The sequence below is a fragment of the Ruditapes philippinarum genome, unplaced genomic scaffold (assembly GCF_026571515.1).
Source record: "Ruditapes philippinarum isolate M1 unplaced genomic scaffold, ASM2657151v2 ctg2195_1_1_1_1, whole genome shotgun sequence".
In the NCBI taxonomy this organism is placed as follows: domain Eukaryota; kingdom Metazoa; phylum Mollusca; class Bivalvia; order Venerida; family Veneridae; genus Ruditapes; species Ruditapes philippinarum.
In genome coordinates, this window is record NW_026856270.1 from 64,614 (window position 1) to 81,120 (window position 16,507).

At 31.1% G+C, this 16,507-nt stretch overlaps 2 protein-coding genes across 2 annotated transcripts; both read right to left on the bottom strand.

The window, feature by feature from the left end:
- Window positions 1-384: 384 nt before the first annotated feature.
- LOC132746044 (receptor-type tyrosine-protein phosphatase alpha-like) lies at window positions 385-13,774 on the bottom strand. Its single transcript, XM_060735101.1, has 18 exons — window positions 13,390-13,774; window positions 12,973-13,114; window positions 12,135-12,253; window positions 10,990-11,195; window positions 10,466-10,553; window positions 10,075-10,148; window positions 9,628-9,664; window positions 9,377-9,474; window positions 8,979-9,159; window positions 7,954-8,104; window positions 7,458-7,593; window positions 7,219-7,240; window positions 5,059-5,129; window positions 3,321-3,452; window positions 2,818-2,943; window positions 2,065-2,210; window positions 1,380-1,515; window positions 385-657 (listed from the first exon to the last, which is right to left on the bottom strand). Exons 1-18 carry the CDS (start codon window positions 13,748-13,750, stop codon window positions 580-582), a joined length of 2,304 nt encoding a protein of 767 aa, XP_060591084.1. The 5' UTR covers window positions 13,751-13,774; the 3' UTR covers window positions 385-579.
- A 176-nt stretch (window positions 13,775-13,950) lies between these two features.
- LOC132746038 (sushi, von Willebrand factor type A, EGF and pentraxin domain-containing protein 1-like) lies at window positions 13,951-16,507 on the bottom strand. Its single transcript, XM_060735094.1, has 2 exons — window positions 16,155-16,507; window positions 13,951-15,213 (listed from the first exon to the last, which is right to left on the bottom strand). Exon 2 carries the CDS (start codon window positions 14,738-14,740, stop codon window positions 13,952-13,954), a length of 789 nt encoding a protein of 262 aa, XP_060591077.1. The 5' UTR covers window positions 14,741-15,213; window positions 16,155-16,507; the 3' UTR covers window position 13,951.

Below are 16,507 nucleotides of genomic sequence, written 5' to 3' on the forward strand. Positions count from 1 at the left end.
TTTGATGGAAATTTTGGCCATTCGATAAACGATCGTTTATGAGGAAAACACCAAGTTTTCATAATTATTTAGCTAAGGATCGGAAAGGTTCGTTAGACAAGTTCGTTGAAAACTCTTTTTTTCACTACAATTTTGTTTAAAGCATGCTTTCTCGTTCCTCCACCAGTTAAGCTTGAAAGTCGCCATGGGACCTTTACAGTGTTGGTGCGAAGTAAAGCCAAACAAACAAATGCATGTTCTCTTGCTGTTTCAATTGAAAAATTAATTACTTTTTTGTATTATTCCAAATTTCTAGAACTCTTCTTCGCAACTTAAAAACATGTGTACATTTACAAATCCTGGTTATTGAAAATTGATAAGTGACAAAGTATTGATATCTAATTCCTTTACTATATTGTTTATAATAAACACAAATGTGATATAAAATGAATATTTATATTTATGAAGCGAAATTCTATTCATCAAATTCATCAAAAAGAAACATAATAACATCTGATGACACAAACTACAGCACATTTGAAGCACCGGAGAGTTGCATTGTGGTTTTTATTGGTTTGGTCATGAATGTTTGTAAGTCCATTAACTTCGAAAGTTTGAATATGTGTCGTACTGTTGTATGAAGTTAAGAACCACTTCATGGCAAAACTGATATTGTTCCTGGAACAAAAAAGAAGTTCTCAATAGAAAGCATTATCGAAAATATCATGATTTTTATAATAAACAATATACTACAAGACGGGGTTTACTATATTTAGAAAATATAAAGTTCATATGTTCAGGTATCTCCAAGGACTTAAATTGTGATTATAAATATCGTTTACCTGTATGATCAGGAATGTTACAAACAATTTATTCTTTATAAGCGATGAACTGTACTTAACAGGGGACTACTTAGAGAAGAAATGATCTCCTTTAAAACATTTTGTTTAGTACATTTATTATAACGACGTAGTTGACGTTGACGTACTGGATTCGTCGTAATTTATCATTTTAACAGCCTTTAACTTAGCGTAAAGTCATCAAACCTTAAATTGAACTTTGCGGTAACTGATAAGATGGCAAATTGATATCGAAACATATTGACACATTTTTTTACCATTTTTAAAGCAGTGTTCAGTTATTAGCAATTGTATGTATAAGATATTTCTGGAAAATAAATCATCGTAATAATAGACTGTTAATATTCGTAATCTTTGATTCGCAGTAAGGCATCAGAGATACCTATTCAAATGATTATATTCAAAACGTTTGAAACTATATATCAGAAGGTACGGATATGAGGAATTGTCTGAACTTTTAATTAAGTTTTAATTACCACGTGTGAAACTATTCGCGAGTGAATTCGAATAATTTGCTCTATAGGTGACATTAATACTTACTAAACAGGGAATAATTTGTTCCCTAGCGTTTCTCATTTCTTCTACAACAGACGCTATAGCAACATCTTGTTCAATCTTCATACGTTCTATGACTGATGATATGACACAAAATAAACCACTTCTATCTGCTCCATTCCTGTTGACAAATGAGCACATATACGTACAATGTATAATAAAACACAGTAAATAGTAAAAAAGTAATCATAAAACAAATAATCCACTTCATTTTGCTTGATTGGAAACTGCTTATATTGAATAAGTATTTGAGTGACCAAGATTTTGTTTTATATTTTATCTAATATATTATTGTGTTTTGTTTGTATTTCTCCTTGTCAGTCAAAATCGCTAATGTCTCATAATAACATTCTAGCGGTACTATGAACTTGGTTAGACACACTGACTATAATTAAAGTTAACTAAAATAACTTCCTTACAAAGCAATATTCGGAATTGAAGTAAGTGTGAAAAGGAAAGCAAGCTGTTACCGACCACACATGCGCTTTCAAAAACAAATGAACACATTATTTCATAATATTTATATAATATTATATATGTAAGTTTTGGTATGACCTAGTTCGACACATACGACAAGAATAACGGAGAAGACGTGATTGATATTCATTGGATAGATGAAAATTGTACAAAAGTATGAGAGAATATCGTTCAAAAGGATAACAAGACCCACATGCAGTGAACAAGAATTTTATGATTTCCCGTTTGTTGTTGCCATGCCCGCACGGTTTCTAGCAAGGACAATATAGTGTCTGGCGAATCAGGTAATACATTGCCTTTTCTCCACCCTCCACATCGTATTTGTTTGATACGCCGTGTCTGCAAATAGAAGATAATATAGGAAAGTGGTTGAAATTAGTTTTGTTTCAAACCAAATAGGTTTTCAGTAGAGATCATTAAAACATTAATTACATTTTCTACTGTTACAGCTACAGTCCTACTTAATGAAATCATATTTTGCGAAAAACACATGAATATGGATTAAACATATATAAACAATTGAAGAATCCACAGGAACACCACCTCCTTGTAGTTAAGAGGTTTACGGGTTGAGGCATCAGAATTGCAACTACCGTTTAACTCTACGTCATGCGTGATGGTTAGAGGTAACTTAATTGGTTTTGATTATGCATCCCTCAACTCCAACGAATGAGGTGGTTTTGAGCCCCAGGTGTTGCTTAAAGTTTGTAACACCCGAGGTTATTCAAAACCATCTTTCCTGTTTCGGCGCCCTTTGACCTAAACTGGATGGTGCGTAATAAAACCAACCAAACACTCAAAACAGATATACCAAAATCAGATTATACAGCGAGTGAAAGTTGTGACATTATTTGCGAAAATCCTTCTCATTTTATTCAATACTAGTATATAATTATAGTTAAACGATCAAAGATGTGATTCAAAGATCAAGAGTTTAAAAGTTTACCGTGTCATTTTTCTTCAGGGACAGCGTCAAAACGATATGATTACTGGCCGTATCAGTTGATTCTTTTGAAACATGAATGTTTCCGAAAACAGTTGTTTTCCCCTCAGGCCAATATTTCTCGTCATTCTAAACAAAATCAGATACATGTGTTTTTTTTTTTTAAATGTACTCAGTGTAAAAAGATGAAAAATTATTTTGTACTAGTAGGCTTTCGGTTATTCTAGATATTTTGACACCGACAAAATAATGTAAATCGCTAGTTGACATATATGAATGTTACAAATGTCTTCTGAACTTATATCTAGCATTTACCAAGAAACACAGCAACGAACAGGAGACGTGAATAACGTTTAAAAATTTAAAACCATTGAATAGTTCTTGAAACAAGTAATTTTCAATTTGTTTTTGTGCATATTGATTATTAAAAACTTCATTCAACGAAGCCCTTTAACGTCACAATGGCATGAAATCTTTTAAATGCAATTTATTAGTGAATGGATAACCTCTATCTCATCAGTGCTGTTCAACATGACAATTGTGTGAACTTCTTGTTCCCAGGCAAGCATCCAGAATTCTTCTCGTGTACTTTTCAAAGGCGATTGTGTTATGATAAATGCATTCTTCTCGTTGTAACTCTTTATAAACAGAAAAAAATATAATATGGTCGATTTTATTTGTAAATAATGTTCTAAAATCCTTAACCTGAAAAATGTACAACTTTCATATTTATTTTTCTCAAACAACACATTTTAAAATCTATTTGAAAGGGTTATAAGAATGATGTTCCCTTAAAAAGGGGAATTTTTTTTACTTTTTTTACAAAAAGGGGACTTTTAACAAACTCTTTAACCCTTTTTTTTTTGTTTTAAAAGTGACCGTTTGGGGGAACAAAACATCTATAGGGTTTAAAGTCGATTTTATTTTTTAAAAAAGTGTAAAAAAACCCATATAAGGGAAACAAATTTGGGAAAATTTCAAAACTTTAAACAAAACTTTTTAAAGGGAAAAAGTGTTTTTCCCAAAACCCATTAAAATAAGACAAATTTTACAAAAAAAGCGGGTAAAAAATTAAGGGAAACCTTTTACTAATTTTTCCCACGATTTTTCAAGAAAAAAAGGAAACTCTTTTTTTGCCCTTTTATGGAAAGTTTGGGAATTTTCGTTGTATTCAAAAAACACTTTCATCAAGTTTTTCTTTAAATTTAAAAGGTATAAACTAACAAAGTAGAAAGAAACATCCAAAAACAGGGTATCTATTTTTACGAAAGGACTATAAAACAGATTTGCCCGAGTGTTTTTAATTTCTTTCTCCTTTGTATCATAGGCAAAATTAAAACAATTGCCTTGTCGTAAAAATATGAGAACTCAACCAATGTACCAGCATATGCATATGACTTTTTGATTATCATCCCTTTCACTGTCGTCACAATAAGTAAACCCAAAAAAGAAATATAGTTATTCAATAAGCATGATCTATTTTTTATCTCCAACAGACAGTGCAGTAACTGGGGTGCGGGTCACTAATACAATTTACCATGTAACTGCAATCCTGTTAAAGCAACGTGCATTAATAGGTATACGTGTTATTTCGGACACATTTATCTTAAATAAGATACAAGCATTTAAATAATCAGCAAGGGAGATAACTATAATAACCTCTGCAGATCAAAACAATCGCAAGTTAGAGAAATTTATACTGCTGTCTTGTAATTACAAATCGTTTGAAGTTCTGTTCTTTATTTATAATAACTCCAGTTTATTCTTATTATGGTGATGTGTTTTAACGTGAAAAGTTCACAATATTATGGGGAAAACTCAACGTACATATGCTCACTTGTCTAAACGCCTATCTCTTTATTTCGCGAAATAAATATTTTAATGACTGCAGTTAATTTGCTTTAACGTCATGAAATTAAATCTAATGAGATTTGTTTAAATTTATAAACCATTGCGATAAAATTATGCTGTGGCCACAATCTCGAATGTTGTAACAAAGACTGTTTCTGTTGTCTAACACACATAAAAGATATGCGTTAACAGAATAAAACTTTGAACAAAATATCATGCTGCAATAAGTTGAAATAATATTATGCACGCGGCATTAACTCAAAAGCAAATGTACTCACATATTTCTTTGGAATTATGCCTTTTCAAAACTGAAACAAACAATGTTAATTGCAGGCAACCGAGATATAGTTTTATTCACTTCTATAAATCTCAATGTAAAAAACGAACTATTACCGGCAAGAACACGGCATTGATATAGACAGGTTTCCCATCATCTCTTGTTACGAACGGCATAAAATCCTCAACTGCAAATTAAAATGATACAATTATATTCGAAATGTTCTTATTATTTCAGCATTCTTAATCAAAAGGATCTTTTTACCAAATAGTACCATTAAACAGATTATCGCGGTTTGTTTGAAATGCAATTGTAATATTATACATACAGCTTGATGATAGTCAAAGTTATGCCGGTGATAAAGGGAAAAATCTCTTATATACGAGCATAAAGGAAGAATTAAACAGAGTAACCAAGCCGAAAAATCATTAAAGATATAAATCTGTGTTACAACATGCGATATGTAATTCATTTGTCGTTCAATCAATTTGGGTCAAGCCCGACAGGACTGGTGATTTTCTTCCTTGTAGAATGTTATTCACAGAAAAGGGTGATAAATTCGCAAAATTGGTTCATCTAAAACTGTGAGTAAATACACTCGACAAGTTATTGATTTCCAGTAGAAAACCCGGGTATTGTGAAATTTTAAATTTGATAATTTTTTTAAAGTCGGATAACCTTTGGGGAATTTGCAAATTTTGACATAAATTTTTAAAGATAAGAATCAGAGGGCATGTTTTAATAAAATTTTTGTACTTTCCCCTTTAAAGCACGTTATTAAGTGGTAGATATGTTTTTTAAAATAACAGTGTTTTTGCTAAAACATAAATTTTTTTAAAAAACTCTTTTTTACCTGGAAAGAACGTTAGGGTCCTGTTTCTTTGGTCTTTTTTCAACAAGGCTTTGCTGAAAAGTACAGACTGTCTTCAGATGGGGCAAAACTCTTTGAAGTTTTCTTTAAGATAAAAAGGGGGAATAATAGTAAATGAATTCAAAAATACTTCTAAAAGAAAATACACCTTTTTATGTTTTTCCCCTTAAAGGTTGAAGTTAATGTTCATTTCATATTTTATAGAAACAAAAGATAGGTTCCCAACATAAAACAGAGGGCCTCATAAGAGATTTTTTGCAAAACTTTGGATAGAAATTTATAAATTAAGTTTTGAAAATACCAAAAATTTAAAAATTTATTCGAAAGAAAAGGGCCCACATACCTCAAAATCATGAAAATTTCTCTTTTTAAAATTTTTTTTGTGGTCTCTTTTTTGAATTTTCACAATATCGTTTTTAAAATTTCGTTGCAAATTTTTTGAGGGCTGACATCCATTGGGGGATTAAACCCAAATGCCGGTGAAAAAAATTTAATACGGGGCCCCATTCAAACAAAAAACAAAGGGTAAAAAAACCCTTTTAAAAAAGGTTTTTCCCAAAAGTAAAAACTGTAATGATTTTAAAACAGCATAAATTTTGGTATCAGTTGCTTTTTTTAACAAAGTTACTTTTAAAAGATGTCATCCCAAAAAGACGATTCCCTTTTGATGTTTTATTATTTGAGGGACGAAAATTATACCAAATTGCAAACTGGAAAAAAAGTTTTTCCGAGTTTTAATATAGCCCAATAAATTTAAAGCTTGTGTGCAAAATTTTAACAATCATTTGCTCACTCCTTTTTTCCAAAAAATGATAATTCCAAAGGGTGAAAAAAATAACCTTAAAACTGAAAGAGTTGAAAAGTTTTTAAACTCAAATTGGGGCGAAGAAAACCCCAAAAAAAAGTTTTTTAATTTTAAATTGTTAGAAATTTTTTATTTTTTCTTTTAAATATTTTTTCAAATTTTAAAAATTCCCCCTTCGTTGGATCAAACAAAAAAATTCAAAACTTATTTTTCCCTTTTGATTTAAAGTGGAGTTCCGTTAATTAACGTAATTTGCACAAGCATATTTCACCGTTTGTAAATTTTTTCAGACAACGCGTAAGTGAACAAAATAAAACATTTAAAATGTAAAACATGTGTAGAGATAACGCAGACTGATCACATAAAGTAAACAGTTGTTACTTGTCTAAACGATTTTGATAAATTTTATTGCAAAAGAAAATTCGTATGCATTTACGTAAAACATTTACAAATTCAGTTAGAAGCAAATATCTAGAAGTTATATATTATTTTCTTAATGTTAATTGCATAAGATGAAGGCAATGTACATATAATTTCAATAATAACAAAATGCGTGAGAATAGAGTAAAATTATCATGTTTGCTTAGTTAAGTATTTTACGACACATTGGCAAACGCGTTATCTATCAAAATACAAAAAATGAATGTAACTAATGCAATTGGACAAAATCCTTATGAATAACTTGAAAGTAGCTTTGCTCTCATTTGTGGAATTTCGCATATTTGTGTATAAATTATTCAATTTCCTTCTATTAAATTATTGATAATCATAAGTTCAAGAAGTTTATACAATACAAGTTTGCTAACTTAAAGTATAATTAATTCGTCTGTATTAATTACCAATGTTTGCACAAGACTAACTCTCTGCCTTCTTAGAGAATCAACACACCCAGCAACATCTACGTATCCAAGTGTTTTCCCCTGGTCTGTCAGATAGTCTAGGGCGATATAGGTTCCAGTTCTTCCCACTCCAGCACTTGATAAAGCAATGACATGATATAGCTAAATTGGAAAACTTCACAGAAAACACAGCAAAGCAAAAAATAGCAAATTCATGGATGATAGACATTGATACAAGCTATCACCCTTGCCTCCTGTCTGGGAAAGTAATCGGGAATTTTTGATAAAAAGCTTAGAGAAGAATTCCTTTTTACTATATAAGCAGATATTTTTAAGGTTACTTTTAAAACATAATATATTTCAATAGTTAATAGAAAGATAATTAACACAATCATAAGCGTATAGCATTGCACTTCATATTTTATAAATCAATATAAGATTTATTATTGTAACTTGCAATTCTTATCTAATACAATGTTATATACATCGAATTTACCTGCAATGTACAATAATCGGACCACTACCGTGAGTAGGAGCATTGTTCACCTTTTTCAAAAAGTGAACTAGTGCAGATGCATATCTTGGAATACCTTTGTCAGGCCATACCGTAAAATGAAACTGAGTTACCATCTTTTCAGCGGGGATTCATTTTATTTACACTGTCTCGTTTATAGGAACATGGTGGGGCTAAGAGCGAGGTTTGGTGCACCATTAACCGGTTTAAACTCCCCAGCAGTCATTATTATACTGCTGACCGTTCCAAGGCGGCGCCCCACTGTGTTCCTCAGATGTATGTCTTATGTTGTTTCATACTGTTTTGGTGACACTTTTGCTTGTGTCCCTTGTTGTTTTCTCGTCTACGGTAAGTATCTTCCCCATTGCCTCTAGTTTTTATTTCTTTGATTACTCCCCATCCCCTCCCCCGGTCTCCTGTCCCCTTCCCCTTTGTGGGCCTATTTTTATTTTCTTTGAATTCCTAATCAGTTACAAATTTATTATCATTTAATGATTAACCTGTCCGTGCTCTGTCTTTGCCCTGCCCTGTTTTTGTTTGGGGTCCCCCTGGGCTCCTTGCCATTGGTTCTTGTTGCTGGGTCATGTGGGGGTTGCGTTCATTGAACGCCGCCTTTCCTTGTTGATCTTGTTTATCATATTTTACCCTTTACAAATGGAAAAAACAAAACAGAACAACGAATTTACATAAAAGAAAATTCCAAGAAAAAAAGAAAAGAAAGAAATGATTAAATATCACATTCATTATTTGTTTTATTTACATGATTCTATGGTAAATTTCAAAGCGATATTATAAGTAATAAGATTGTGACCAGTTGCATGGCGCTTATCAAACCAAATAAAATATACAAAGGCTAGTCAACAATTAGTGTAATGCCAAATACACAAATAAAATTGTTTGCAATGTAATGATCTATGGACGTGCGCATTTGGATTTTTAAAATAGAAATTGATTCATAAACAGCTATTTATCAAAGAAAATATTAGAGTCATAATAATCCAATTGACGCTCCAAACATTCAATATTATTAAATAAGCTGTTCAAATTATTATTATAGCTTGACATTACCTTTTTAACCGATAGAGTCCTTATATCAAACTGGGAGTGTGTTTCCACCTTTTTAAGGCAAATCTTCAAACTTCCAAAAGATTCCTCCATGTCATCAGGCCAGTACTTTATGCACTTATTCTGTAAATAAGGATCAACAAAGGAGGGCAAACTTCATTGCGAGCAGTCTAAAATGTCAATCCCCTTTGAAAACTACAAAAAGGTATTTAGCTTGTCTGTTCAAAAAAACGAATGAAAGGAACTACGGCAGAGAAGTAAACTGTATCAATTAAACACAATCATGTAAATGAAATTATGACATTTTTGTACATCATATAAGAACTGTCAACCCATATACCTTTCCCTCTTCTATTAAGTTTGTCAGCATTACAATTTTGCTGGTGTCCTCCTGCCAAACCATCCACCAGAAGTCCGCCACAGTGTTCTTTGTTGGTCCTGAAATTTATCTTTCGAATGTGAGAGTTGAAAAAATATTATAAATGGCGTGAACTTTAAAAAGCAACTACTTATTCATTTAAATGGGAAAATGACTTATGAAAAAGTGTTTAGAATTAAAGGTCAATGTAATATTTTTAAGTTTTGTTTTACCTTGCGTCGCTATATATTTTCTTGATTTATTGAAACCCTGTAAAAAGAAATTTCTATATGGTTACAAATATTGTCCACAAGTATGGCTTATAATGCTATACCTCCTTCTATTTAAGTTGTCAAGTCATGGCCTTTATATAAAACTAATAATTCTTCTAAGAGGAAACTATAAAACACAGAGTCATTTAAAGAATGTAAGACAATTGTATGATATTTGGTAATGAAAAAGGTACTGGTTTTATTATTTATACTGGAAAAGTGTACATTTGATAAAAATTGTTCCTTTGCTTTTTCTGTTCTGTAACTTGATTATATTAAAATATAAGGTATCAACAATATGTGATGCCGCTGGTAGACGGTTAGCCTTTGTAAATAATGGGAAAACTAATACATCATTTTAATATGCTAATTATTCTTAACGAAGAGATAAACAAGATAGATACGAACATGTACATAACATGCGTTAATATAATCCGTGCTTGAATCCTCATCTGTGTTTAGAACAACTCGTGTGTCATCATCTTTTTTAAAACAAATGGGAATACTTTTTTAATAACATTAATAACATACTAATTCAAACAAAACATCAGTTCACTTAATTTTGAAGAAATTGGGTTTTTCATCATTTTTTTAATCCGTTAATATTTTCTTTTTCTGACCATATTGTTGCTCAGTCATTACCTGTTGTGTTTTTTAGTTCTTGATTCTTGTTTGTCTTTTAAATATTATGTTGTTTGCAAATGCTGATATATTACGTTATCATTGGATGATATTTTTAAAGTAATTTATTTATAACTTTAATATCAAAATATAATTTTGAAAATTACTGTTTACTTACAAGCATAAAGTCTCGTATATCTATTCTTCCCTTTGTTTTCTAACTTGACAGCTTCAGAAAAGTTTTCAACCATACCTTGTGGTAGAGCCTTAATAATAATTATACAGTTAATTGTTTAATGGAGAAACCAAATGTTCATATTTCAAAGACAAAATTGACTGATTGAACTAACGAGTACATGTAATTATTTACCTGTAAGATTGCTTTCCAAAGATTCTTGTTTTATAGTCATTGATTAATTGGAAATTAAATAACTTGTTACATTTGGTTCTGAAAATATATATCATTTTGTTTAAGGCGCATGACATTTCAATTGCTTTGAAAAACATTTACTACTGATCCGTGTTCCCTTTAAGTTTTGAAAAACTTATTATAAATTTCTCCTGCAGAAAAAAAGAAATAATAATTGTACCAATTATTACGAATACGATTAGACATCATCTTTACAATTTGTGTTTCAAATGTGAAACAAATGTCAAATAAAGTTTAAATAATGAACGTCCTTAAAAATTTATAAATTGTACCTTAAACTGAGTTTCAAATATTTTATTCCCATTATTTCCATTAAACACAACATCTTGAAGATCATCTATTTTTATTGCTGTTTTAGGCAAAGATTCGGAGTTCCTAAAGTCATAGTAGGTTTGGTTGCCGGAATCTCCAACTGTTGTATTGATATATACTCTATTTGTGTTCCTTGATGTATCTGCCATTCCTATCTGTGTACGTTCTGTTCATACAAATGCTTTTATTAAACCATTTGGTAGGGCTTTGTTTAGTGTTATAAATTTAATTACAAAAATCGCTAAGCATCAAGAAAAGTTGTCGACTGCTTAACATGTAAACATATAAAGAATAAATAAAGAACAGATCATCACAAACGACAATGAGCAATCCCTTTATTTTTCCGTTTCAACATAGACATCATTGAACAGTCCCATCATTTTCTAGTGTCCCATTTATATTACTATAATTGATATTGAAGAGTCCCATTATTTTCTAGTGTCCCATATACATGTATATATCATCATAGATGACATTGAAGAGCCCCATTATTTTCTAGTGTCGATATATCAAAATCGATTATATTGAGAAGTCCCAATTTTTCAAGTGTCCTATTTATATCACCATAGATGATATTGAAGAGTCCCATTATTTTCTAGTGTTCCATATCATCAAAAAATGACATTAAAAAGTTCCATTATTTTCTAGGGTCCCATATATATAATCATAGATGACATTGAAGAGTCCCATTATCTTTTAGAGTCACATACTGTACAGAAAAAACGTTTTAGTGTCTAAAGTTACTATTTACTAAATAGTTCATGCTAAATTAATGAGATGATATATATCTTTTATTGATGGACATTTGATTTTAAAACCTGAAGATGTGGTGATCGTCCGAGAGCAATTACGTCGTTACATGAGCGATACTAAAACAGGATTAAGTGGTAATTAACACATTGAATATTGGAATCAATTATCCTGAAGAGTCAGAAAGTTATAATAATACTGGCAGAAATGAAAGAGGATGCACCATGTAGCGTACATGTCATTACTTCCTTCAAAAAACAACTTCTATTTAAATTGGTACCACCATAGACATGTATCTTATTTTAGTTGTATTTCAACCATTTAAAGAACACTCAATACAAATAGAAAAGTAAACCTGTAACAATATTCGTTTCCTGGCCATCAATGAATATTTCCAGGTCAGTTGCATGTGTAAGAGAACTTCTAAATGACTGCCTTTCATCGTCAGATTTTTTTCGCCTAAAAATATTTCGCCTGTAGAAATAATGCAAATTATCTATTACTTGCAACAATACATGTATTTCAAATGCATTTGCAAACACATCATTAATAAGAATTTATGTACCCGGGGATAAATGAAGACTATCTTCTTGTTGTTCATTCTTTATTATCGTGAGACATACAAAACGAGCCTACAAACAAAATACAAGTCAACTACAAATAATTAACAAAACAATGAATAACACATTTAATTGAAAGGAATATGGTACTACAAATATGTTAATGAAATAGATAAACTCTTACCAGGATCATCAAAGTATCTTAAGTTAATATAAAGTAACTTTTTCACCCATACTTTAGTAAGTCATTTAGGTTACTCGTATTAAGTTGAACTGGCAAAGGGAAATATCTTACGTAAGCAAGAATTTGTTTCGCCGGGATTTTAGGGTCATGCACGTGAAATTTTAGTGAATACATTTATAAAACCTTTCAATTTACAGTGAACTCCCTTACGAAACAGTCTGCACAATAATATTACTACAATAAGGCAATCAAAAGAAAACACAACAGGCAACTACAAAACAAGGAGGCTACAACATACCAGTGATAAACAGAAATTGATACACAGGTTACATTTATATTGAAAAAAGAACAACGAGTCATTAATGTGTGTAAGCTATATGTAAAGTGTTTTAAAAGTGATGAGTAGGAAATTAACAAACAAAACACTGATAATAAACCATTAATTTTACCTTTTCAAAATGATAAATGTGACAAAGACTCCAGATCCTATGATAAAGACTACACCACAAATGGCACCTATTAATGCATCTGAATTCGTATTTTCGGCGTCGTTTTCCCCAGTTTGCTCTTGTTTGATGTCTTTAAGTACACCTTAAACGATATTGATTTAAAAAAAACCCTGTAAACTTACATTAAAAAATTCATATTTTTGAAAATTAGAAGATAAGTTTAAGTAAATTTTGAAAATATTAGAAAGGCAATATATTTATTCAATATAATTTAAACCATTAAAACGGTTTAACACACGTATGCACACTATATATTAAGAGATGAAAAATGTTAACTTTTCGGAATTTACTAAGATTACAAACACTGATATCTATTTTTTATCAATAGAATGTTTAAACAAAAATTGCAATAGTCACCACATAAATGTTTGTTATCAGACCATACACCATTTTCCGAACATCTTATATCTTGTGTCTTGTTTAGGCAAGAATATTTGGAATTATTGCAGACAAAAAGTAGTGTAGTGTTATACGAGAATTCTACAGCAGGAACCTCCGATGTCGTTATGTTTGAAGAATAGTATCCACAGGGTGTCTCTTTTGGTTTAGTACACGTTATAGGCGAGCATTTTGGTTTTGTTCCACTCCATGTTCCAATATCATGACAGCGCCTTTTTGATGTCCCAGACGTTAAATTATATCCAATATGACAATGAAAAGTTATGGTTTTGTTAAACTTTATCTTATTCAGCGTTAGCACTTTACCTGTGTCATCCATATAAGTCCCATTTGATTCAGGAAAAGGTTTAGAACAAAATATTTCCTCACATATTGGGGTTTCATCGGTCCAACTATTTGAATAATTACATGTTCTTTGTGGATGCGTTCGCAGAATATAACCCTCATTGCAATGAACCAATATTTGTTCCTTATATCCAACTATTCCATATCTGGGAATTTCGTTGCTTTTTAAGTGATATTAGCCATTGCCAAATTTTGGAGGAATATCACATGTGATGTTAGTACAAGCCGGTTTTGACCCGGACCAAGACCCATTTTCATTACAGTCCAACGTGCTATTTTCACTTATAGTAAACCCTTCCTTACAAGAAACTAAGATCGTCGTTCCATAGGGCACATTTAATCCTGTATAGGGATGATTAGCATTGTTATTTCTCAACATGTAAATACCGTTTTTTATTTCTCCTGGATTTGTGCAATTCACAATTTGACATCCATTACCTTTATTAGGGTGCCATTGGCCTCCCTCTTTACATATGATGTAATCATTTTCTTTTGAAGAATATCCCTTTTTACACTTAAAAAAGAGCTTGTCTCCAATTTGAATTATCTTTGATGAAGAATCAGAACCATCAGAAAAGATATACCTGTCATTTGGCGGAATGACATGAGGTGGATGACATAAAGCAGGAACACATTTCGGAACACTGTCACTCCAGTTACCGTTACTTAGACACTCTCTTATTTTACTCCCTTGCAATACAAAGGTTTTATGACAGTGTGATGTAATTTGTTCCGTAACTGCTTTCCCACTGCTTGTGTAAGGCATATTCGTTTTATCTAAATAGTAACCATTTTTGAGATCTCCGGGATATGGACAACAACTTATGCATTTTGGTATTGTGCTATCACTAAAGTTCTTAACTGATCTGAAGTATATGTTGTCAGGGCCTTCTAATGTAAAGTTTGATTCACATGAAAAACTGAGAACACGTCCTGACAGAACTTTAAACTCACTCGGGATCATTATCAAGTTATTTATTGATTGGTAATCATACGTGTAACATGCAGCTGGAAATCAAAAAGGTACAAGTTTGGTTCGTGTTGTTTATCGAAATTGAAATGAATAAATAGAAATAAAAAAGAAAGGGTAATAATGTCAAGTTACGATGCCATGTATTTAAATAAACAACTTAAGTTAGCTAGCTTCTTTTTAATACAATGTTAGTGTTACGTTGAAGCATAGAAAAAAGAATTTACATGCAAATCATAACCCCAAACATAGAAATTGTGTCTTACCTGTGTCTACAGTAAGACATGAAACTGAAACTGTGTCGTTATAATTTCCATCTTCCTGACACCGCAAATAAGTGCAAAAAGTATCTGACCATATATAAATAACACTTCCTATCTCATTGAAATTCCCTAAGTGACTCTTCGTTCCATTTAAAAAGTAGCCTTTACATCCATTTCTTGGAGTTAAAAGGGGACACCCTTTTGCTACATATAAAGGTTTAAAATAAATACAACTCGTTAACGTTCATATATCTGCACCTTTTTTCATAAGATAAATTTAATATATCATATCATTTAATATCATTTTATTATAGTACACAAGCCTATTGCACTCGTCCACCAAAACCCAATAATGTCCTTTTATATTTATTTGAGGCATAGTAGCTCTTTTAAAGAAAATTTCAATTAAATTTATCTTAGGAGCTTGAATGAGCAGATCCATATACGTCTTTTTTCTTCAACAGAAACCGATCAGCAAGTACTTTTTTAAATTAGAATAAACTGGTCGAATAGTTTTAAGTTCGGCGTTCTTCACTAAGTTAAATGATCGTTTCACCCCTTTGCTTCTTTATGATAATAGAAAACAGCAATTATATTATTCTGTTAAGGGATGATGAAATAAATTGAAAAATGTTTTGAAAGCATATTTCATGCCCAACGAGATGCATTGGGTACTTGCAAGCCAATCTTAAAATGGTACAGTGGAACCTCTCTAATCCAAACTCGTCCGGACCAGAAGAAAAGTTCGGATTAGAAAGGTTTCCGGATGAGAAGGTGTTTTACATGTTTCTTCATGTTATTTGCAGAATAGTTCAAAGAAAGAAAACGGAAATGCATTTGAAATTTTATATAAATATATTATTTTTGCAATCTCTTATCGTTCGTGAATACAAAAATAAATAAATAAAAATAAATTAATTAATAAACAAAAATGTCATGTCCTCAATGTTAAGTTAACATACTATGTTATACAGGTGGCTGAGACAGGATTAAATTTCGTACCAGCATTTGGTGTTTACTCGTATTCGATTCAGCGATTATCCGAATTAACTGACAGTTTCCATTAATTTCCGTTACTTAGTCTCGTGTCATTAAATTCATTACAAAAGATTAAAAGATACAAATATATAAAGCTTATAGATTACCTTGTTGTGTGTGTACTACTATTTTTTCTTTCATCAAAAATGCTACGACAAACAGCTCTAATGTAAGAAACACAGCCATATCAAAGTCCAAGATCTCAACTTCAACAACAAATTTAGCGTCAAAATGATTATTGTTGTTAAAGAAATTTCCTGAAAAGAAAAGTCCTTCAGAAACGAATATGTTCCAAACATTTGTCGATTCAAAGATGCAAGAAATTTATTGCTCAAATAATATTCACAAATCCAGTTTTGACAGCAGGAATTTTGTGGTTTCAATGACATTTTATAATTAAGGAATGGTGAATTGCATGATCAAGTCAATGAAAATGATTGTTTGTTTTATAAAATATGCA